The 24370-nt window shown below is 43.8% G+C and overlaps 1 protein-coding gene across 1 annotated transcript in view; it reads right to left on the bottom strand.

Moving 5' to 3' along the window:
• gli2a (GLI family zinc finger 2a) overlaps positions 1 to 24370 on the bottom strand; it is a 425818-nt gene that overhangs the window by 186249 nt on the left and 215199 nt on the right. Inside the window, exon 4 of the mRNA XM_078403330.1 lies at positions 20094 to 20342. Coding sequence (XP_078259456.1) covers positions 20094 to 20342 — 249 coding nt within the window. The remainder of the gene's footprint in view (positions 1 to 20093; positions 20343 to 24370) is intronic.

The raw sequence follows: 24370 nt of genomic DNA, 5'->3' as shown, positions 1-24370 counted from the left end.
CCTACGGCATATGAGTACCATCAAGTCATACGCCAACGAACTGCACCGAGAAAACTACCAGAGTACAGAATATGGTGCTGCAGCATTATAGCGTTACAGTTACAGAGAAGTGCAAGGTCTGCAATTAATTTGGTTGGAAGATCGGGACTACACCCTAACTTATGGGAGGACCCTTCAATAGTCTGATAACAGTGGGGAAGAAGCCGTTCCTGACGCTTCTGCTCGATGGGAGAGGAGAGAAGAGGAAATGGCTGGAATGAAAAATACGTAGACTTTCTCTTTTAACTTGCTCTGACGCGAAATGACAACTCAATCCACGAAACATTTGCTGGCCTACGCAACTTCTCGCCCTTCTTTCCTGTTCTCCGTCGCGCTTGGCCCGCACCGCAGCTGAGACCGTTGGAACCACAGCTCATCCTGTGTGCCTCGGAATGCGTGTGATGTGCCTACCTGGAGAAACGGCCCATTCAAGCCCAGCCTGTCAAGCTTCACCTCCTGCTTTCCTGTTTATAACACTGGATGATATATATTTTTTCCCCCCAATGTGAATGGCGTTCCCTGCTGCTGTTCACTTCAGTTCACAAAACCGAAGTGCATTAACTCTTTCAGCACCACATACTTCTGTTCCCGCACCACCATACACAAGCAGGGCACTGTTGAATATATTCAGATTCTGAATGCCTTTTTTTTAAAACAAGATTGTAATCAGGAACTGCACCAAACCCCCTTTTAGGAGATGACTGCAGCAAGTCACACACCAAAGAACCTAAGACCTGGGCTAAGCAAACACAACTTAACCTTCCTAAACAGTCTGACCTGAATATGGTAAAAATCAGTGGTTCCACATTCTGTCTTTCTATACCGAGTTGGAAATACATCACAAATTTCTCGTATAAATCCTGCTGTTCAGTGCAATGGGAGTAACTTCAACAAGTCATGTGTATAAAATCATGAGAGGAATAGATCGGGTAGACGCACGGAGACTTGTGCCTAGAGTTGGGGAATTGAGAACCAGAGGACATAGGTTTAAGGTGAAGAGGGAAAGATTGAATAGGAATCTGAGGGGTAACCGTTTCACACATGGGGTGGTGGGCGTATGGAACGAGCTGCTTGAGGAGGTAGTTGAGGCAGGGACTATTGCAATGTTTAAGAAACAATTAAACTGGTACATGGATAGGACAGGTTTGGAGGGATATGGGCCAAACGCAGGCAGGTGGGACTAGTGTAGATGGAACATGTGTCAGCATGGGCAAGTTGGGCTGAAGGGCCTGTTTTCACGCTATATCACTCTAAGACTGAGAAGCATTACCGTTCCAAGCTTAATTATGAATGGCCAATGATGACCTGCAAATGAATATTTTTTTTTTTAAATGCCACCAGGGTCCCACAGTTAAAGGGAAGGCATTTCAAAAGAAAACATATGGGATCACCACAGTACCAATGTCTGATTATCAATCCCTCCCTGCAAGGGTATCTAGAGGGTGTGCTGGAAAATTCAATTCATACTTAGACATTGGAGTACGATGTTCAAAATGGAGAACTATTTTCTACTTGATTTATTTTGATCCACTATAAAACTTGACTCTTAAACTATCTTGCCGTTTGAGAGAAAGCACTAACTACTCAAAGGTAAATGGTGTTAATATCAGAATAAAATATTCTTTCTGTTAGCCTACAATAACAGGAATGATTTACATTAAGAATTGGAGATTAATTCAAACAATGCCCTGCAGGTCAGAATCTGGCAATCTTGTGAGTTCCCCTTACAGCCAATGTGTTTTTATGCCTCACTTTTTGTCTTATCATTAAATTGTATTGGGACAGGAGGCTATTTGGACCATCAAGTCCATACTCCATCAGAACCATCTATATAAACTCTGGTTTGTTAGTTTGTTTGTTTGTTTGTTCCTGAACTACAGCCAAAACAGTACACGATAGCGTGACAATTTTAGGCCCACCTTACTCACCGTCGTCCCTTTGGTGCTAATGGAAGAAGTTTCATTGAAATTGGTGTTATATTTTTAAAGTTTAAATCTATCTCCGAGGGAGGGAGGGAGGGGGAGGGAGGGGGAGGGAGGATAAGGGGGGGAAGGGAGGGGGAGGGAGAGGGAAGGGAGAGTTGTGGGAGGGGGAGGGAGGGGGAGGAGGAAGGAGGGGGAGGAGGGAGGGGAGGGGAGGAGGAGGGAGGGGGGAGGGGAGGAGTGGGTGCTGCACCAATGCAGGAGAGGTTTGGGCCCAACGGGTCCACTTGGTCTAGTTGCCCATAAAATCATCAATGAAGAAAGGACCTGCGTTAACTACTGCATTGAGTGTCATTCTAATATTTCATGGCCTGGTTCTTGAGCGAGACCCAAATTCACAATCTTGCATCTCAGAGGCAAGAACAACTTCCACTGAACTACAGCTGTGGGCGCCGTGGGCGGCTCGGCGGCACAGCGGTAGAGTTGCTGCCTTTTTTGTTCCTCCATCCTGCCTCTCAACTTCCTTGAACAACCATCCTTCACCCTGCTTCCCATCCTCACTTGTTGCACGTTCCCCTAGAGGGAAGAGCTGCTGCCTCACACTGCCCGAGGCCCGGGTTTGATCCTGACTACCGGTGCTGCCTCTATGGAATTTGTATGTTCTCCCCATGACCATGTGGGTTTTCTCCCATACTCCAAAGACACACAGGTTTGTAGATTTATTGACTTCGGTAAAAATCGTAAATTGTCCCTAGAGTGTGGGAAACAGTGGTGTATGGGGTGGTAGCTGGTCTGCACAGGCAAAGGGCCCGTTCTGCGCTGTATCTCGAAAGTCTAAAGACATATCAAATAGACTAAAGTGGAACTACTCTTTTATAGACAATAGGTGCAGGAGTAGGCCATTCGGCCCTTCGAGCCAGCACCACCATTCAATGTGATCATGGCTGATCATTCTCAATCAGTACCCCGTTCCTGCCCTCTCCCCATACTCCCTGACTCCGCTATCATTAAGAGCTCTATTTAACTCTCTCTTGAACGCATCCAGAGAATCGGCCTCCACTGCCTTCTGAGGCAGATAATTCCACAGATTCACAACTCTCTCAGTGAAAAAGTTTTTCCCGCATCTCCGTTCTAAATGGCCTACCCCTTATTCTTAAACTGTGGCCCCTGGTTCTGGACACAAGCTGAACACAAAAATGTTGGAACGAAAGGCTATGATGTACTTAAGCCTGTTCAATAGGATCATGGCTGAACTAATTATTAGGGTCAGCTACATTTTCCTGCCCGTTTCCTTTATTCCCCTATTGATTAGTTCTGACAGTCCAGAGGAAGCATACTTTATATCCAACTCGACTCTGCAAGCAAACAAGCTATCGGGGGGTCAAACAAACCCAGTGGGCCGTGCAGCATCTGGGGGGGGTGGGGGGGGAGAACAGTCGATGTTTCAAGTTGAGACCTTTCATCTGGACACTGCCCATCCTGTATTAACTTGTGAAGCCCATCGCTTTATATGGTTCTAATATTATTTACTTTTCACTGAATAATATCGATTCATTATTTACCACGTGAAGAAGCTGGAAAAATAACAATAACACTTTTTTTTTCTTCTCTCTAACGCATGGCTTTGAAGAACTTTTAAGATTCAGTGGGTATTTCTGAATTATAAAGAAGATTTGTCTCACATTTACTCTCCAGTCAACTAAATCAAACACAGGCAACTCTACCCTGAGTCCCATTTGCCCAAGACCTCTTGACACAACAGATTTCTCATTAGATAACAGAGGCATCACACGCACTATCTATCAGCAGCATGCATATTTCATCCTCCAAATTAATGGGTCTGCTTCAGCCGCTGTCACATTGCCGCGCTGCACAGCAAAGGAGCAGCGCTGTGAAGAATCATGGTGCCTGCAAGCTAACTATGGATGGGTGACAGTAACCACAGACATTAAGCATGTTAACAAATTTTCTGCCAGGTTTCCTGCCATCAGCGGGAACACTGACAGACAAAACCTCTCCTTTGAACCTATTCATCATTCACTAAACTCAACCAACCCAGCTTTATGAATAATGCACTGGCTCCCTTATCTTTTGAGATAGCAATAAAAATAATAACTAGAATGGTGCATGGACAAGCAGAACAAACGTGGTTTTAAAAGCGGCCACAGAAAGGATGCTTTGCTACTTTGAGCCAATTAACAGCTGGGTGCAAGTTTACATGTTTGATGTGAATTTTAAGGCGGCCCAAGCCAAGTATGCAGCTAGATACTTTGTGACTTATTCTACCAATGCAAATATAAAGGCATAATGTAGCATCGTAAACAACCCTGGAATATCCCAAAGTCATTCAAATACTTTGTTGAAATGTTGCAGTGCAGGTAATGCAACAGTTTATGGTTTCTTTATTATCACCATACCAAGGTACAGTGAAATACCTTTTTTTTGCAAGACTACCATCACAATGCATAAGCACAATCCCCCGGTTAGCACAGGCTGGACAGATCAGCCCGCTGAGTCCATATGCAAGAGGTGCCATTTTGACGCCATTTCACAGTCCCTGCATGCAACTCTTTAAAAAAAAGCATTGTTACAAAATCCCAATAATTGGCATCATTGGAGCTGTTGGGTAGGTGTAGTAGGCTAGATATCACACACATCTTCTCATATCCAAACTGCGATTCAAGAAGAGGGTATAAGATCAACAGAAATAGGAGTAGAGCACTCTGCTCTGTCCTTCATCGAGATCATGATGATCACACCCTCCTTGGCTTCTCTAATACCCAAACAGTTATCAATAACAGTTGTAATCTTTGTTTATTATATTACAATTTTGTTGTTACTGTATTATTATTGTTGTTATTGTTTGTAAAGTCATTGTTATATAACTAATATAATTAATGGATGGCATAGTTGCGCAGAGATAGAGCTGCTGCCTTCCAGGGTCGGAGACCCAGGTTCGATCCTGGCCCCGGGTGCTATCTGTACGGAGTTCGTACGTTCTCCCTGTGACCGTGTGGGTTTTCTCCGGGTGCTCCGGTTTCCTCCCACACTCCAAAGACGTACGTGTTTCTGGGTTAATTGGATTCAGTAAAATTGTAAATTGTCCTTAGCGTGTAGGATAGTGCCAGTCGATGGAGTGATCAATTGCTTGGCGCAAACTCGTTGGGCCAAAGGGCCCGTTACTGCGCAGTATCTCTAAAAGTCTAAACTACTAATTGTTGCCATGTTGGATTTTGGTTCGTCAGTCTCGCCCCCACGTTCATTTTGGTTCCTGCCAGCAAATGTTGTATTGGGGGTTATATTTTGAGCAGCACAGACTACATTGGGACTGAATATTCAGGGTTACCTGCTATAGCGATTACCTGTGATTAAAGAAAAGTAAAGCGACCCAACTGTGGCCCGATTATTACCCACAGCCCTGAGTGACTGGCCTTGGTGAGACCGCACCTGGAGTATTGTGTGCAGTTTTGGTCTCCTAACCTGAGGAAAGACGTTCTTGCCTTAGAGGGAGTACAGAGAAGGTTCACCAGATTGATCCCTGGGATGGCGGGACTTACATATGAGGAAAGACTAGATAGACTGGGCTTGTACTCGCTGGAATTTAGAAGACTGAGGGGGGATCTTATAGAAACATATAAAATTCTTAAGGGGTTGGAGAGGCTAGATGCGGGAAAATTGTTCCCGATGTTGGGGGAGTCCAGAACCAGGGGTCACAGCTTAAGGATAAGGGGGAAGTCTTTTAGGACCGAGATGAGAAAACATTTCTTCACACAGAGAGTGGTGAGTCTGTGGAATTCTCTGCCACAGAAGGTAGTTGAGGCCAGTTCATTGGCTATATTTAAGAGGGAGTTAGATGTGGCCCTTTTTGCTAAAGGGATCAGGGGGTATGGAGAGAAGGCAGGTACAGGCTACTGAGCTGAATGATCAGCCATGATCATATTGAATGGCGGTGCAGGCTCGAAGGGCCGAATGGCCTACTCCTGCACCTATTTTCTATGTTTCTATGTTTCTATGAGTAATTCTACACAAAAAAACCCAGAGTTACAACAGTTTTGAACAAAATCAGTGGCTGAGCCTCCACAACCCACTGGGGCTGAGAATTCCAAAGATCCACCACCCTTTTGAGTGAAATGGTCTTAGACCTATGGATAGGAAAAGTTTAGAGGGACATGGGCCAAACACGAGCACATGGGAAAAGCTTGGATGGGTCTCTTGTTTGGCAGGGGTGAGTCGGGCCTAAGGGCCTGTTTCCGTGCTGTACACATAGGATACACAATAACTATATTTTGAGATTATGAAACCCAGTTCTAGAATTATCACCATATTGATCCTTGCTTAAGCCCTCAAAGAATTTTGCGTGTTTTGACGGTTATTTCTTAGTCTTCCAAACTTCAAAGAACAGAGACCCAACATTTCTGTATACATTATCCAACCATTGAACCACCATTGAACCACTTATCTACACGCAAGCAGCAATTTTCAGACGGCAATTAACCTACCTACCCGCACATCTTTGGCTTATGGCTCGGAGAAACTGGAGCACCCAGAAGAAACCAACAATCACAGGGAAAACATGCAAACTCTACATAGACAGCACCCGAGGACAGGATTGAACCCGGGTCTCTGGTGCCGTGGGGCCACAGCTCTGCCCACTCTATTGGTGTATGATAGAACCCCAATTACATTATTTTCACCAAAACTTATACCAAATTGCACTATATTTTTGTCTGCTAACATTAACATAGCACAATTTCAAAATATTGTTTGAAATTAATTGACACCTTATAGTTTTCATCATCATATATATACAGCCGGAAACAGGCCTTTTCGGCCCTCCAAGTCCGTGCCGCCCAGCGATTCCCGCACATTAACACTATCCTACACCCACTAGGGACAATTTTTACATTTACCCAGCCAATTAACCTACATACCTGTACGTCTTTGGAGTGTTGATTCCTAACTTTATGTGTCTGGAGCCTGTGTATTCTTTCATTATTACTTGCCAGCCCAGCAGAGGGAGCCTAGTTCCAAAGGTAATTTGTTCCTAACTTGCAAACTCATGACTACAAACTGTGGGATCAACTGGTAGGAGACGAATTGTTGAATAAAGGTACAAACCCAGAAATGATTCATCGCTCCAACAACAACAACACACCGCCAAACATAAATTATTTGCCAACTTGGAACCCAAGTAGGTGCCACGCTTCAGTATTGTACCCATGTTGTAGTTGGCAGACTGGGGGGCTTCCAGAGGCAGTGAGATTGTCCTGGCCTCAGTTTATTACCCAAAATGGTCGTTAACATTGAATGGCCGCTAACACTCAACTGGACTGGATACAGAAGGCTAATCTGACTGATCTTTTGCACCCTGGACTCAGGCAGTGAAGTATCAGGAACAAATGGGTGACAGACACAAAAAGCTTGAGTAACTCAGCAGGTCAGGCAGCACCTCTGGAGAAAAGGAACAGGCAACGTTTCGGGCCGAGACCCTTCTTCACACTGAGAGTCAGGGGAACGGGGAACAAGAGAGAGAGAGACGGTACCTGGGAGAAACAAATGGAAGATATGCAAAAAGCAACGATAATCAAGGAAATGTGGAGCAAACCATAGGCCATGGGAGAGGTGACAATGAGTATGACAAAGGAACTAAAAAGGATGACAGTAAAACTAGTATGACAACTAGGGTGGGGGAGGGACAGAGAGAGAGAGAGAGAGGTTGCAAAGGAAACTTGAAGTTGGAGAAATCAATATTAGTACCGCTGGGTTGTAAGCTGCCCAAGCGAAATATGAGATGCTGTTCCTCCAATTTACGTCTGGCCTCACTCTGATGATGAAGGTCCAGGACAGAAAGGTCAGTGTGAGAATGGGAAGGAATGGGCTGAATAAGGGTCTCGACCCAAAACGTCACATGTTCCTTTTCTCCAATGATGTTGCCTGACCTGTTGACTTACTCCAGCTTTTTGTGCCTATCTTCAGTTTAAACCAGCATCTGCAATTCCTTCCTACACAGGAGAGTTAAAGTGTTTGGCGGCTGGGAGATAACGTAGGCCGAGGCAGACTGAGCGAAGGTGTTCAGCGAAACGATCGCTGAGTTAGTGCTAGGTCTCGCCAATGAAACAAATAGGTTTCATGTGGTTGAATTGCCTGATAGGCTTTGATAGGATGGGAAACAATGGTCGACATTTGTATTCTGTGTTAGCCTACAATTAAGTCTAACAAATGTTAAACATCTCTAATACTCAGAAACATTAAAAAAAAAACAATAAGAGTTCACGTAGATGAATCCATTTTTAATTCTCAGAAACATTTTTAAAAACTAGAACAGTTCACGTAATAAAAATTAATCAGCACACGTGAACAGCTATAGTTTTTTTAAATGTTTCTGAGGATTAAAAATTAAAATATTCAGAAATAATTTTAAAACATTAAACTAAACTAAATCAAACTAGTCACCTTTCTACTTGCCTCCTAATCCATAGGGTGAAAATTGCCTCTGAGGTTTGGTTTGACTTGTGTTTGGTAAATCCCAGCGAGACTGGGTCCCATTGCTGGATTCCACATGGAGTATAGACATGCAGTGTCGGAATAGATGCAATACCATCTGCCCGTCAGTGAATCTTGGCTAAAGTCAGGACCTCTTGCAGGAATGGCAGAGTGCCAGCAGCTCCCTTTACATCACCAGTCACACTCAGGATGATTCACCCTGGATTTTTGTTTTGGTTCATTCACTGAGTGTGGGAGTCACGAGAAGGTCACCATTTACTGTCTGGTACCAAATACTCTTGAACCAACTCAGAGGGCGGCCTGGTTACTGTGGGTCTGAGAAAGATACACTCCAGACCATAAGGGTTTACTTCCCTGAAGAACATGAGCGAACCAGAGGAGTTTTTTCAGCTGTTTGGTAGTTCTCCCGTCATCATTAAAGAATCCAGCTTTTATTTCAAGATCTGTTTAACTAATTAAGTGAATTTAAATTTCCTGGCTGCCGTGGAGGGATTTGAACTCATGATTTGACCTCACTTGAAAGTCCACTCATTGATTTCTTCCTGCTCTGCAGTACAGTTTTCCATTAACTACCCAGTCACTTCTTGAATGATAAGCAAATTACTAATGGGTTTAAATATGCTATGACCAGTGCACGAACACCCAGAGATAGGAATGATCTGGAGGCATATGGGTCAGGCACTGACAAATGGGACTAGCTTGGTTGGGCAACTTGGTCGGTATGGATGAGTCGGGCCGAAGGGCCTGTTTTCATCCTGTATAGCTCTACGACAACGACACTGAGTGCTTTGAAGTAAACATGAACCAGCTCCACAATGTAGGAATTTTCCCTTTAATTATTCTGTGGGTCTAATTCGTGGCTAATAAATCTAATACCTGGAAAAATAAATCCACATGGCTTTTGGGAAGCGGAGAGACTTGGCTTCATGACAATATTAACCCGAGTCACGAATGAGAGGAGATGAGTGTGTCAGTGAGTTTGATCTCCAAATGTGCATATTAATATATGCCTTTACTGTTTGATATTTGTATTCAACTATTTAATTGTCAAGCACATGCACAAACATTGCAAAACAGTTTTCATAGAGTCATAGGGTGATACAGTATGGAAACAAGCCCTTTGGCCCAACTTGCCCACATGTCCCAACTACACTAGTCCCACCTGCCTGCATTTGGCCCGTATTCCATCAAACCTGTCCTATCCATGTACCTGTCTAACTGTTTCTTAAATATTGGGATAGTCCAAGCCTCAACTAGCTCCTCATGGCGTCATAGAGTGATACAGTGCGGAAACAGGCCCTTCGGCCCAACTCGCCCACACCGGCCAACAATGTCCCAGCTACACTGTGCATCTACCCAATCTATTCCTCTCATGATTTTATAGACTTCCTCTCATGATTTTTCATTCAGTAGAAACAAGGAACTGCAAATGCTGGTTTACAAAGAGACAGTGCTGGAATAACTCAGCGGGTCTGGCAGCATCTCTGGAGACAGTCTGAAGAAGGTTCACGACCCGAAACATTACCTGTTCATGTTCTCTAGGGATGCTGCCTGATCCACTGAGTTACTCCAATACTTTGAGTCTTCATTCAGTACTATTTGTCCCAGTTAGGGTAGTTGAGTTTATTGTCACGTGTACCGAGGTACAGTGAAAAGCTTTTGTTGCGTGCTAACAAGCCAGTGGAAAGACAATACATGATTACAATCGAGCCATTCATAGTGTACAGATACGCGATAAAGGGAACAATGTGAATAATGTTTAGTGCAAGATAAAGCCAGTAAAGTCCGATCAAAGATAATCTGAGAGCCTCCAATGAGCTAGATAGTTCAGGGCTGCTCTCAAGTGTGGTAGGATGGCTCAGTTGCCTGGGAAGAAACTGTCACCTCCAGATTCATAGACAGTTTCTTCCCAGCTGTTATCAGGCAACTGAACCATCCTACCACACTTGAGAACAGTCCTCAATACATTCAGCAGCTCATTCTACTCTTCTGCAGCAATAATGTCAGTGACTAATTCCTTACGACAGAGAGGTCAGAGAGGTGCCCATTGGGTGACAGAGTAGTGTCGCTAGTAGAACCACTGTCTCACAGCTCCATTCAATCTTGACACTCATTCAATCCTGACATTCATTCAATCCTGTCTGTGTGGAGTTTGAAAGTTCGCACCATGAATGTTCTCCCCACACAGTGTGTGTTTCTTCCAGGTGCCAGTCTAAATTGTCCTTAATTGACGCTAACTGAATAACAATCTGTTGGTGGTGTCAATGGAGGGAGGTTAAAGCAGGATTACTGTAGGATTAATATAAATGGGTACTTGGTGTTTGCTGTGGTCTCCAAGGACCGCATGGCTTTCCTCCTGCGTAGCTCTATGGAATGCATTGCATATTACATCCAAGGTGCTTGGTGGCTCCAATGGTGACGGACTTAAAAGTGCCTCAAACAAACTTGTCTAGAGTTGTCCCATGTTGCATTTTCACTAGTGAAAGGCCTGGATAGAATAGATGTGGAGAGGACGTTTCAACCAGTGGGAGAGTCTAAGACTAGAGATCATTGCCTCAGAATTAAAGAGGGTGGTGAATCTGTGGAATTCATTGCCACAGAACACAGTGGAGGCCAAGTCAATGGATATTTTTAAGGCAGAGATAGATAGATTCTTGATTAGTGCGGGTGTCAGAGGTTATGGAGAGAAGGCAGGAGAATGGGGTTGGGAAGGAAAGAAAGATCAGCCATGATTGAATGGCTGAGTAGACTTGATGGGCCGAATGGCATAATTCTGCTCGTATCACTTATGAACATAAGCCCACAGCAGCAGCGGAGGCCACCGCCAATTAGCATGAAACTGTCAAACCCAGAATGGGAGGAATCCACCAGCAGGTTCCTGATTGTCCCTTGCAGGGCATTGATACCCTGTGCCTAAGCGGTCACATAGCTTGTCTCCTGCGCACCGGCAACTAATTTGGTTGAGCAGCGGAGCGCCCCTGTGGAATGTTATCCCTGTCTGAACTGACAGCTTCAGTGGGAGGATCAACAAGGGATCACGAAAGAAAGTAAAGCTAATTGCTCAATCAAAACAAAAGTTAATTAAAATTGAAGATAATCAGCGGCAATTTAGCAAAGGATTACACCACTGCACCGGAGCACAGGACAGAGGTTAATTTGACCACATGTGGCTGAATTTTTACGTTTGAAAAAGTACAGCTGATTAGAGCTGCCTTTAAATTAAACTTAAGGAGCCATCCAGGAGATGCAGAATCCTTACGCCATTACTCCTCAAACTGACAGGATGTTACAGTTTGCTCTGCCAATTTTCTTAGCAAGATCCACTATTCTTTTTATCTCTGGGACAAACACACAAAAACAAAAATGCCACGGTTTTTCAAAAAAAGAAAAATGTGGTGCAGGAAAGCAGGAAGGTCGATTACACTATCAAACGGCCACTCTTTGAAACATAGGCTGCAAACTCTGCCGCCCCCACCTTGAACAACGTCAGTGTACAGTACAAAAAAAGCAACGCAGGACCCATACGTCGCCATGTTACTTTGATAAACACAATGATCACTACATCATTTTTCTTTTTCATAACTAAGCCAATCCTGGATAGATCCTGGAGACGGCCCAGAGGAGGTTTACGAGAATGATCCCAGGAAGGAGGGGTTAATATATGATGAGCTTTTGACGGCACTGGGCCTGTAGTCGCTGGAGTTTGGAAGGGATGAGAGGGGACCTCATTGAAACGTACCGAATAGTGAAAGGCCTGGATAGAGTGGATGTCAAGTCAAGTCAAGTCAAGTCAATTTTATTTGTATAGCACATTTGAAAACAACCCACGTTGACCAAAGTGCTGTACATCAGTTCAGGTACTAAGAATGAACATGCAATGGCACACAAACATAACAGCACATACATAAACAGTTCACAGCGCCCCCTCAGAGGGCCTCAAACGCTAGGGAGTAGAAATAGGTTTTGAGCCTGGACTTAAAGGAGTCGATGGAGGGGGCAGTTCTGATGGGGAGAGGGATGCTGTTCCACAGTCTAGGACCTGCAACCGCAAAAGCGCAGTCACCCCTGAGCTTAAGCCTAGACCGCGGGATAGTCAGTAGCCCCAAATCGGCCGACCTGAGGGACCTGTAGATAGAGTGGTGGGTTAGAAGATTTTTGATATGGGGGGGGGGGGGGGGGGGGAGCCCATTTAGGGCTTTGTATGTGAATAGGAGGAGCTTGAAGTTGATTCTGTACTGTACTGTACTGTACTGTACTGTACTGGGAACAAGTGGAGAGAGGCCAGGACCAGAGGCCACATCCTCAGAATAAAAGGACATACCTATAGAAAGATGAGGAGGAATTTCTTTAGTCAGAGGGTGGTGAATCTGTGGAATTCATTGCCACAGACGGCTGTGGAGTCTAAGTCAATGGTTATTTTAAAGGCGGAGATTAACAGATGCTTGATTAGTACAGGTGTCAAGGGCAATGGGAAGAAGGCAGAAGAATGGAGTTGAGAGGGAAAGATAGATCAGCCATGATTAAATAGCAGAGTAGACTTGATGGGCCGAATGGCCTGATTCTGCTCCTTTAACTCATGAAATCACATTTCCTTGGGAAAAAAAACCATCTGATGTCAACTGCAAAATCTTTTTCAAGAGGGTTCAAGTCACAACAATTCTATATTGTGTTTCTATACATATGTATGCTGGCTTTCAGGCAAAATATGAACCAGATGCCTTGTGCAGATGTATGTTTTAATAAACTCCCTTCTCATTAATTTGAGAATATGTTTCGTAAAATGGATACTACAAGATTTTTTTATTTCACTACCAGCAACTAAAATGCACCAGAGCATTTAGTCACCACCCACTTCAACCTTATGTTTTCTCCCTTTTTCATCGTTGAATAATTCACCTTTAAATTGCGGTCTGTAAAAATGCTTACTTTTTTTTTACGAGGATGTTGCCAAGACCCGAGGGCATGAGCTCTATGGAGAGGTTGTGCGGGCTAGGATGTTATTCCTTGGAGCGCAGGAGGATGAGAGGTGATCTTATAGACATGTACAAAATCGTGAGAGGAATGGATCGGTAAACCCAGAGTGGGGTGATCGAGAACCAGAGGAAATAGGTTTAAGGTGAGGTGGGAAAGATTTAATAGGAACCTGAGGGGAAGCTTTTTTCCCTACAAAAGATGGTGGGTGTATGGAACAAGCTGCTGGAGGAGGTAGTTGAGGCAGGTACTATCGCAATGTTTAAAAAACATTTAGACAGGTACATGAATAGTATAGCTTTAGAGGGATATGGGCCAAATGCAGGGAGGTGGGACTAGTGTAGGTGTTGGTTGGCGTGGGCAGTTTTGGGCACTTTGGTTGGCGTGGGCAATTTGGTCCAAAGGGCCTGTTTTTTATGCTTTCTGCTCTGTGACTCTGGTTAATAGATGCAATTTATTAGTTGGGGCAGGTATTATTGCAATTTGTTAGTGCCTCCCTTAGAATTCCACTGTGCTATCCTGCATGTTATCACCATTACCACTGGAATTTAGAAGGATGAGGGGAGATCTTATTGAAACATATAAGATAATTAGGGGATTGGACACATTAGAGGCAGGAAACATGTTCCCAATGTTGGGGGAGTCCAGAACAAGGGGCCACAGTTTAAGAATAAGGGGTAGGCCATTTAGAACGGAGATGAGGAAGAACTTTTTCAGTCAGAGAGTGGTGAAGGTGTGGAATTCTCTGCCTCAGAAGGCAGTGGAGGCCAGTTCGTTGGATGCTTTCAAGAGAGAGCTGGATAGAGCTCTTAAGGATAGCGGAGTGAGGGGGTATGGGGAGAAGGCAGGAACGGGGTACTGATTGAGAGTGATCAGCCATGATCGCATTGAATGGCGGTGCTGGCTCGAAGGGCTGAATGGCCTACTCCTGCACCTATTGTCTATTGTCTATTATGTTGCAGAAACCATTGAATATTGATTAAGTGCATGCATTTGGACTGATTTTCCATTTCACAACTCAAGGTTAGTGAAACAAATTGTATCACCTCTATTGCTGCCTTGACTGAGACCCCTTAACCTCAGCACACACACCAACAATCAGGCTGGTCACACAATGTAATTACTAACTCACCAAACAGTGGAGCTCGCATGCTAGTGATTTAGCAGAAGAACTCACGTTAGCATGGAATTGTTCACAGCAGGTCAGTATTTAACTCACTTGGCATAAATGCTTCACTCGTCAAGGTAAACACAGAAGTCAATCTATCCAAGCCACATAGAGTGTAAGAAGGAACTGCAGGTGTTGGTTTACAATGAAGATAGACACAAAATGCTTGAGTAACTCAGCAGGTCAGGCAGCATTTCTGGAGAAAAGGAATAGGTGACATTTCGGGTCAAGATCCTTCAAAATCTGCTTGAGGAAAAAAAAGATACAAAGTGCTGGAGTAATTCGGTGGGTCAGACAGCATCTCTGCAGAACATGGATAGGTGATATTTTGAATCAGGACCCATCAATCTGAGGGTGCCCAAACCCAAAATGTCCCCTATTCATGTTCTCAAGCGATGCTGCCTGGCCCGCTGAGTTACTCCAGCACTTTGTATCTTTTTATGTAAATGAGAATCTGCAGTTCCTTGTTTCTACAATCTCTGGAGGAACTAGGCGGGTCGACCAGCATCAATGAGGGGGAAAGGGATTGTTGACATTTTGGGTCAAAACCCTGCATTAGGATTAAGTGGAGAGGGAAGATAGCAGAGTAAAAATGAGGGGGGCCTTCACGAGACAAGGGGGAATGGGTGAATGGTAGACTGAGGAGTGAAGGATGATAGCGATATTAACATCTCCAGACCCTGATCTCTGGCTATGGAGTTAATTGTCAATTGCAATGGCAGCCATTTTACATCGACTTCTGACCGTTCTTCCCCCGTCACAATCAAAACTCAGACTCACCCATCCTGGGAAAGGGATATAGGCACAAAATGCTGGAGTAACTCAGCGGGGCAGGCAGTGCCCCTGGAGAGTAGGGATGGATGGCGTTTCGGGTCCAGACCCTTCTTCTGAATTTTGTGTCTATCTTCAGTTTAAACCAGCATCTGCAGCTCCTTCCTACACAAGTTCCTGGGAAAGATATCTATGGAAAAGCTATGTTACCATTGAGTCTTTGGGAGGGGCACATGAAAAGGTGGCTCCCATAGGATTACTGGAAGATGCCTACATCCATCAGCTACTCTGTGATCGGGTTCAGTACCAGCACTCAAGAACACTTCAAAATAGAGTTAGACTTCCTCTTGATTAAGGAGCATTGCTTCTTTTTATAATACATAAACAAAACAAAATCAACAAAGATCTAGTTGGAAAACATAATTATGAACAGACCCACCTAGGGAAGCTTCTAATTAAGGAATCAAACCCTGATGTTCGGCTGGAGAGTTTGCCAAGAAATGGCAGGAACTGCAATCAATCCTATCACATTTACCAAACTGCCTTATTTTAGCATCATTAAACCTAATTAAAATTGTTTCTGCAAATATGATATTTGAACTGCATAACTGCTGACAAAGTCTAAGGCTAAGGGTGATTCAATCCTTGCAGCATTGTAAGCCATATCCACATAAAAGAAGATTAAAGCTCGTCTCAGTTCCCAGCTAAAGCGGAGGCCGTGAGTTTTTTTTCTTCCACAGAGAAGTGTGGGAGGATACAGAGAAAATGATCAATGGCACAAAAACTGCACACCACCGATCAAGTTGTTGAGGGGAAAAGACACACACACAGGAGCAGTAGTTTTACCAAGGCATCATTCAGTAGGCAACTACTGAAAAGATGGTGTAGCAGGTCAGAATTACAGTGCTAAACACTACGCCTGAAGTTCTTCTCCCCTTCAGTTCAGCACAAACCATTAACTCATATTTATCAACTAGGTTAGTGTCGTTGCTAAATTAGTAACACGGATGCAGTTGCGAACTAGGATACGATTATTTCTGGACCTCTGTGCTTAGATTTTACAAAGGAAGTCTATTTGCTTTCTCTTATTAACATCGTGAGAGGAATGGATCGGTAAACCCAGAGTGGGGTGATCGAGAACATAAACTCTCAGAAATACACCCACAACACTGCACAGCGCAATAATGTGCCTGCCTCAATAATCATTGCCTTCTTGGTTTCCTGCTGCTTGTAAATGGAAAATAAACTGCTCACATTGATGATTTATGTTTCTGAAGGAAAACAGTCTATATTTAAAAAGCTACACCTTAAAGAAACTTCAATGGTATATTTTGAATGCTACTACTTCGTAAGCAGGCGGTCAGACATGCTCCTCCTACAGTGAACTGTGCAGAATGAAAACCGAGTTTAACAACAGCACTCCTCACGTGGCAACGTTGAGAAAATCAAAGGAATTTTTAGCCCTTTCAGCCCCTTCTTGCAAGAATTAGATCGAAGGTTCAGTCCGATTAATGAGGCCACTGTAATTTGACTCAATTTTTCTCAATTATTTCGGAAAGATTTTTTTTAACTGTTCATTTGGTTCAATCTGTGTGGTTCTCACTTCACTGATGGAGTAAGATCAAATAGTATAAGAAAATAACTGCAGATGCTGGTACAGATCGAAGGTATTTATTCACAAAATGCTGGAGTAACTCAGCAGGTCAGGCAGCATCTCAGGAGAGAAGGAATGGGACGGGTCTGAAGAAGGGTCTTGACCCGAAACGTCACCCATTCCTTCTCTCCTGAGATGCTGCCTGACCTGCTGAGTTATCCCAGCATTTTGTGAGTAAGATCAAATTATCATTTCTCTCTCGTCGGTTCTCTCCGCACTTTTAGCTCGTCTGTTGTATCTTGTAAATTCTTACCTCCAACACACTTCCTTTACACATTACTGTATTTCAGTTCTTTTTGTACATTCTACATTCACATAGTTGTGCAGGGAAAGGAGGGAGGTGGGTCACATGCAGGCAAAGCAGATTAGTTTAACTTGACATCATGTTCCACGCGGATATTGTGGGCTGAAGGGCCTGTTCCTGTGCTGTACTGTTCTGTGTGCTCTGATATTTTGTGTGTCGCTCGGTTTAACCCATTCCATCAGAACCCTTCTCCTCATTAATCCCCAAACTGATGCTCGATTTCTTACTGCATATCTGTTCTCTCGAAAACACAGAAATCATGTTTAGAGTTTTACAGTAGAACGGGTAGAGAAAAGTAAGTTCGTTATTATTAATGGGTTAGGAGGGAGAGATAGATCAGCCATGATTGAATGGCGGAGTAGACATGATGGGGCGAACAGCCTAATTCTGCTCCTATCACTTATGACCTTATCACCTTAATTATAACAGGATGTAGAAGAAATGACTTGAGACACACATAAAGCTTAGATGGCATCAAGGGCAAAAAATTGAAAATGTAAACACTCAGACAGAACGTATGAAATGCCATCTACCTGCGCCGTTAACACTGTTTCTTCCACTGTGGATATTGCCTGACCCGCTTAGCATTTCCAAGGCTTTCTGTTTTTATTTCAGATTTACAACATCTGCAGTTTCATTTACTTCTGAGAACACATGAAGACTTTCTTTGAAGGCGCTTGGGAAGAATTGGCAACTAAGGAATATTAGACAGTATTTATTTACGTATGGCACACCTCGACCCACAGCCAGAAAGAAGTGCTGCTCTGCAAAAAGTTTCCTGCTGAATTCAAGCTAGTGCGTGACTATCTGGGACATTTTGTGATTGCTGAGAGAGCTCACTGCATATGCTATTTTGAGCACTCACCTGGAGAGAAAATTAATGGCACTTATATTTTTTGGAAACTTGCAGAAACAGCTCTTGGAACTCGATTTTTTTGGAGTTTGTGAAAGGATTTCACCATAATTAATCTTAGGAAATCCAATAAGTGACTTCACCCCTCTTTCTCTCCGGGAACTCAAAGGACAGAACAGTACCCATTGTTTTGGAATTCTTGGATAAACCTAATTGACAGAATTTCAAATTTCCTGGAGAAACAAGGAACTGCAGATGCTGGTTTACAACAAAAAAAGACACAAAGTGCCGGAGTAACTCAGCGGGTCAGACAGCACCTCTTGAGAACATGGATAGGTGACGTTTAGGGTCCAGACCATTTCTTCAGACTGGGGAAGAAAGGTCTGAAGAAGAGTCCTGACCCAAAACGCCACCTATCCATGTTCTCAAGAGGTGCTGCCTGACCTGCTGAGTTACTCCGGCACTTTGTGTCTTTTTTTCACATTACTTGGACCTCAATAAACTGGGAATGTTGGAAGCGTCATAGAATGGTGATGCTGGCTCGAAGGTCCAAATGGCCTCCTCCTGTACCTATTTTCCATGTTTCTATATAATCATACAGCATAGAAATAGGCTATTCAGCCCATTATATCCATACCAACCATCAAGTATCTGTCTATATTAATCCCATTAACCAATGCTTAGTTTGTAGTCTATTACACCTTGGTAATTTAAATGTCTGTCCAGATGCTTCTGAAAATGTTTGTAAAATGGAGTATCTGCTACCACTACATTCTCAGGCAGTGCGTTCAGATTACAATCACCTTCGGTGTAGAAAAAAAATCATTGTCAGATCTCCTTTAAACTTCTCACTCCTCATGAATGCTCTCACAGTACCGTCATTTGAAATTCATAAAAGGATCGTTCCATTTTGCTTTGCAGCAAAGCATGAAATGTGTTATCAAAATGCAGCGTGGATTAATTAGCCTTGGATCATAAGCTTCTGTATGCCACTCAAAATCATTTAGATAAAAATACCAGGCAGAGAAACTAAGAGAAGACTTTTAATGTGGTGCCCCCATCACGTGATTTGGCATTTTTCCTCCTTAATCCATTTCACGTAGCCTATCTAATGCAGGGAAATAAGCTTTAATGGTCAATGCTAAACACAGCTCAAAGTATCGGTCGACAGTCATTTCCCCTCTGCGTTCTTAACATCATCTTGAAGACAAAAAATCCAGAGTTGAATTTCTTCCCGGCAATCTTAACTGCAACTGCTCCTGAGTTTTGACTTGTAGCTTAACATATTACCAAATGCAAATCACATTTTGGACTTTCTACACTTCTTCCCTTCCCTAACTTCAAGAAACAAATTTGTCTTCCAGTCAAAGGCGAGCCCATTGCCAATTAGTTTCTCTAGATGTGTCAAAAGGATAGCAAAGTAATTGGCTGTGCTTATCCACTCTCTTCCAAGACATCACTTAATGTCCTCGGATAATCCCCATAGATCTTGCCTTTGGTCCGAGTTAAGATACCTTTGACCTGTAACCTTCCTATAATAAATTACATCTACCGTTGAAAAATATCCCATCAAAAGTCGTACTGACCTGTGCCTCTGGAAGCATGCCATTTTCCAACACAAAGCAGCATGCAAATGTTTACCATGGAGCAGCAGAACCACTTTACAATATGAATGATTTCATCAGGCAAGTCATCAGATAGATAGTGTTAAAAAAAAAAGTTTGAAATTACAGTGATACAAGGCATTGATGAACCAAACAAATATGAGTGACCATCCCAGGTCTTTCAAAAAAAAGTGTTACCATTCTGACACATTTACTATTTTACATGATGGAGTGGAATCGCAACCCGTTGCCAGGGTCTTTCCGTGTAAAACATAAATGAGTAGCAGAGGAGTGGATACTTACAATAGCGTTGGTCCATGTAGCCATTTCGGGGATCCACTGACAAACAGACTGCCCGGTAGGGAGTTTGCGGCTCGGTTAAATGCGGCAGTGGGCCCAGAGAGTTCTTGATTTTTGAGGAAGAGCTCGTGTCTTCGCTGGAGGTGCACGGCTCTTCATTTATCTTGCAATAGGACGGCCCTGTCCCGTGCGGCCGCATTGAGATTGCATTCCTGCGCTCTCTTATATAGTCAGGCCAAGGGCTTTCGACTTCTGTATGGAGGAAGGAGAAACAAGAACACTTTACCTGCCATTCATACTTTCATTGAAACTTAAGCAATAATCCTACCCCACAATATGTTTCATTGTCGATAAGATAATCGTCATTCTTCCCCCCTCCCCCCCCCCTCCCCCCCAACACACACACACACACACACACACACACACAATATCTGTATACCATTCACATGCTTGACTGAAGTATTGATTTGGATCAATGCAATTAACACTGAAAAGTTTCGCAACTGATTTTCTAATATTCAGAATCAGAACTGTAACACACTGCTGTAATACTCAAACTCTATACAGATAGTCAGACATTTGAAATCATGTCTCTTTTTACATGCAATTGTGCACAACCCATTGATGTGAAATGATTTCTAAGGCTTTCCAAATACATTTTATGCAATTACTCCCAGTCTGAAGAAGGGTCTCGACCCGAAACGTCGCCCATTCCTTCTCTCCTGAGATGCTGCTTGACCTGCTGAGTTACTCCAGCATTTTGTGAATAAATACCCAGGTTCATGAGCGATATTCGAATAATGAATGCAGCCACAGAAAAAAAAAGTGATGGAAAATCACAAAACTGTTTTTGCTGGAAATCTGAAATAATAGCTGAAAATGTCAGAAATAATAAGTCTTTGATCTGAAATGTTAATTTGGTTTCTCCTTCCATGGATGTTGCCTGACCTGCTGTGTGTTTCTAACATTTTCTGTCCTTATTACGGAAAAAAAGGAAATTGGGTGAATTTCTGCAGGCAACACATGGCACACAGGAAGGACACTAACACTGGTTTGGTTCCACAGGGGCTCCTAATAGCATATTGGCTGCAGTGAAGGTTTGCATCAGAACACCCTCCACAAAGGTTGGCATCACCACACATGGTCTGCCATCCATGTGCGATGCCACAAGGTATTGGCATCAATACGTTGTCCTGGAGGGGATCTGCATTCAAGGGCTAACACCAACGCACAGTCTTGCAGCGACTAACATCAACGCTCAGTCCTGCAGGAGCTGGCACCAATGCATGCCATGATGAGACTGCTGGCACCAACTCACAGCCTTGCAGGGGTTGGCACCAAAGCACAGTCACGCAGCAACTGGCACCAACGTGTAGTCTTGCAACGGCTGGCACCAACATGCAGTCCTGCAGGGCCCAGCACCAATGCACAGTCTCCTCAGGGATGGCACCAATGGCAATCTCATGGTGCCCCGTCCCACCATGGCTCCACCAAGGTGCACAGTCCTGCAGCGGCCTGGCACCAATGTGCCGTCTGGCAAGGTTGGTACCAGTGCAAGATCCTGGCACCTTTGCACTCAGTCCCTCAGGAGCTGGCAACAATGCACCGTCCTGTTGCAGCAGGCACAGGCAGTGAGGCAGGTGCTGGTATCAGTGCCACACAGTGTGGGGGGAGGGTGTCTGGTGTGATCCCCTACCTCCGGGGGCTGGTATAGGTCTTTGTGGCTGGCACCTGTGCACCAAGCCAGTAATGACAGACTTTGAAGCACCAGCCCAGACACTGCTGGCACTAGCGAACCATTCCAAAGGCAGTGGAACTGAGTGCCATTCCAGAGGATGCTGGTGCCATACATCGTCCTGGAGTGGCATTGCCATTAGTGTACAAAATCATGAGAGGAATACATGAGCACAGAGATTCTTGCCCAGAGTAGTGGAATCGAGTACCAGAGGACATAGGTTTAAGGTGAGTGGGAAAGATTTAATAGCAATGTGAGGGCAGTTCCCTGGAGCACCTGTTCAGCCTACGCTGCCTCAGTAGAGCAGGCAAAATAATAAAAGATCCATCCCACCCCGGCCACCGTCTGTTTGTTCATCTGCCCTCTGGTCGACGTTTCAGGTCGATCAAATCCCCAACAAACAGACTTAAGAACAGTTTTTACCCCAGGGCCATACGAGAACTGAACACTACCTTCTGCACTAGGCAACACTGTTAAAACTTTTGTACTTAATATAATTGCATTTATTTGTTTTTGCATTTATTGCATATATGTTTTTACGCACCGTCAGGATTGGCTATTTTTTTAATTTCGTTGTACTCGTTGCAATGACAATAAATGAATATTATTATTAGGGGTAACTTTTTTTCACACAGAGGGTGGTGGGTGGAACAAGCTGCCGGGGGAGATCATTGAGGTAAGTACAATCGCAACGTTTAAGAAACATTTGGACAGGTACATGGATAGGACGGGTTTGGAGGGATCTAGGCCAAACGCAGGCAGGTTGACTATTGTAGATGGGACATACTGGTCAGCGTGAGCAAGTTGGGTAGACGGGCTTGCTTCCACACTGTATGACTCTAATTGAAATTAAAGATCAGGATATTGCTCAGTTAGGGTCTGGCATCAAGAGACCCCATTGAGATCTACAGTCAGGACATTATCCAAAACAGCTTTAAGGTCTTTTCAGTCATCCTGGGTTGGAGGTTTTGAGTAACAAGTGATGAAGAAGGGGGAGGGTGGGGAAGAAAGTTAACAAGTAAAGGGGGAAGAAAGTTAACAAGTAAAAGGGGAGGAAACTTTCCTCTGTCCCCCCAAAAAATAACACCAGTGTTTCCGTAAACGAGTACTTCCTTGGACGCTTAAAACAATGTTTTTGAGCACAATCCACAAAAGTTGCAACAAGGAAAAGTAAACGTTGCCAAATTTCATGCAGCTTTTAGAGAGAAGCAGACAGTTCAACGGCGGAGTGCGACAGAAATAGCAACAGCCTGTTAAGTTTCAAAAGAGAAGTCAAGTTTACCTTATCGGAGAGAGAGAGAGAGAGAGAGAGAGAGAAAAAAAATCCCTGCCAGACACCAACAGACGCGGGAAACTATCAGACTGCGTTTTTTTCCCCCCTAACTGCAATTTACCGCGGCGCATCAAAGATCCACAACAGGCAGGCTGGCAGTTAACCACGGCATGAATGGCACTAGCGTGTTGTGCCATCGATTTTTTTGTTCTCTGGGTTGTTCTACATTTTCTTTTATGGTAAGTTCCCTGTTGGTTTTAGAACTGGAGCAGAGATATACATCACCGTGCAGGATTTATTGGAGGTTTGTGTGTGTGTGGGGGGGGGGTTGGTTGAGAATTAAACATCACAGCAGTATCATATCAACATGCCGAAAATGTACAGTCAGGAAAAGACCAGGAACACAGCGTTTTATCTTTCAAACTTTCCAACTCCTTGTAGCTTTACTTACTCCCCAAGCCTGGCACAAAAAAAAAAACCAAAAAAAAAAGCTTTCAATTAAAATGTTTTACTTAAAAGCAAAATCTCAGAAGCAATTATGTAACCTCTCAAAATTAGACAGCTATTCCTTCTTCGGGGAGGTGGTGTGGGTGGGTTGGGGGGACACACACACACACATTCATGGCAGATGGTAAATGGACTGAAATGGTGTACGTTTGCAAAATAAAATGACCTGGAAAGTTATAAAATTGTCATTAAAATTAGCCGAGTACTCACAGGGGCGGTTTTGGCCATTCGTTCGGGCGATGGAGGGATTTGATCTGTGTCTTGCCTTAAACTTGCATAATGGACCGACAGCTTTTCAAATGCTAACCTGAACAATGAGCCCATTTCAATATGAAGCTCTCTCTCTCTCTCTCTCTCCCCTCTCCCCCCCCCCCCTCTCTCTCTCTCTCTCCCCTCCCCTCCTTAGTGCGATTAACATTCAGACCCATGCCCTTAGAAAAAAGGCGAGTTATTTTCTAGTTAAAGGTTTCGAAGGAGCAGAGGGGTCAGGTGGCTAATCATTAAATCAAACCTCTGTTACCCCTTTTCACAATTTACTCGGGCTGAAAGGAAAGGGTTTATTTCCTCCAGTTTATGTTGGACAAATAACTTCAGAAAACATTCGCAGGAATTTGTCTTCAAAAAGGGTCAATGATAGCATCGATTACATGAAAACTTTACACCGGGTCTGCCTGCTGCATTGCACTCGGTTAAGGCGTGTTTTAAACAAATTGTTTTCTCCCGTTTTCCCTCTCGGCAGCAAAAACACAAAAAGCCAAAGCTGTA

Source organism: Rhinoraja longicauda, chromosome 8 (assembly GCF_053455715.1).
Source record: "Rhinoraja longicauda isolate Sanriku21f chromosome 8, sRhiLon1.1, whole genome shotgun sequence".
Classification (NCBI taxonomy): Eukaryota; Metazoa; Chordata; class Chondrichthyes; order Rajiformes; family Arhynchobatidae; genus Rhinoraja; species Rhinoraja longicauda.
The sequence above is the reverse complement of the archived record's forward strand: the minus strand, read 5'-3'. Positions and strand labels throughout refer to the sequence as shown.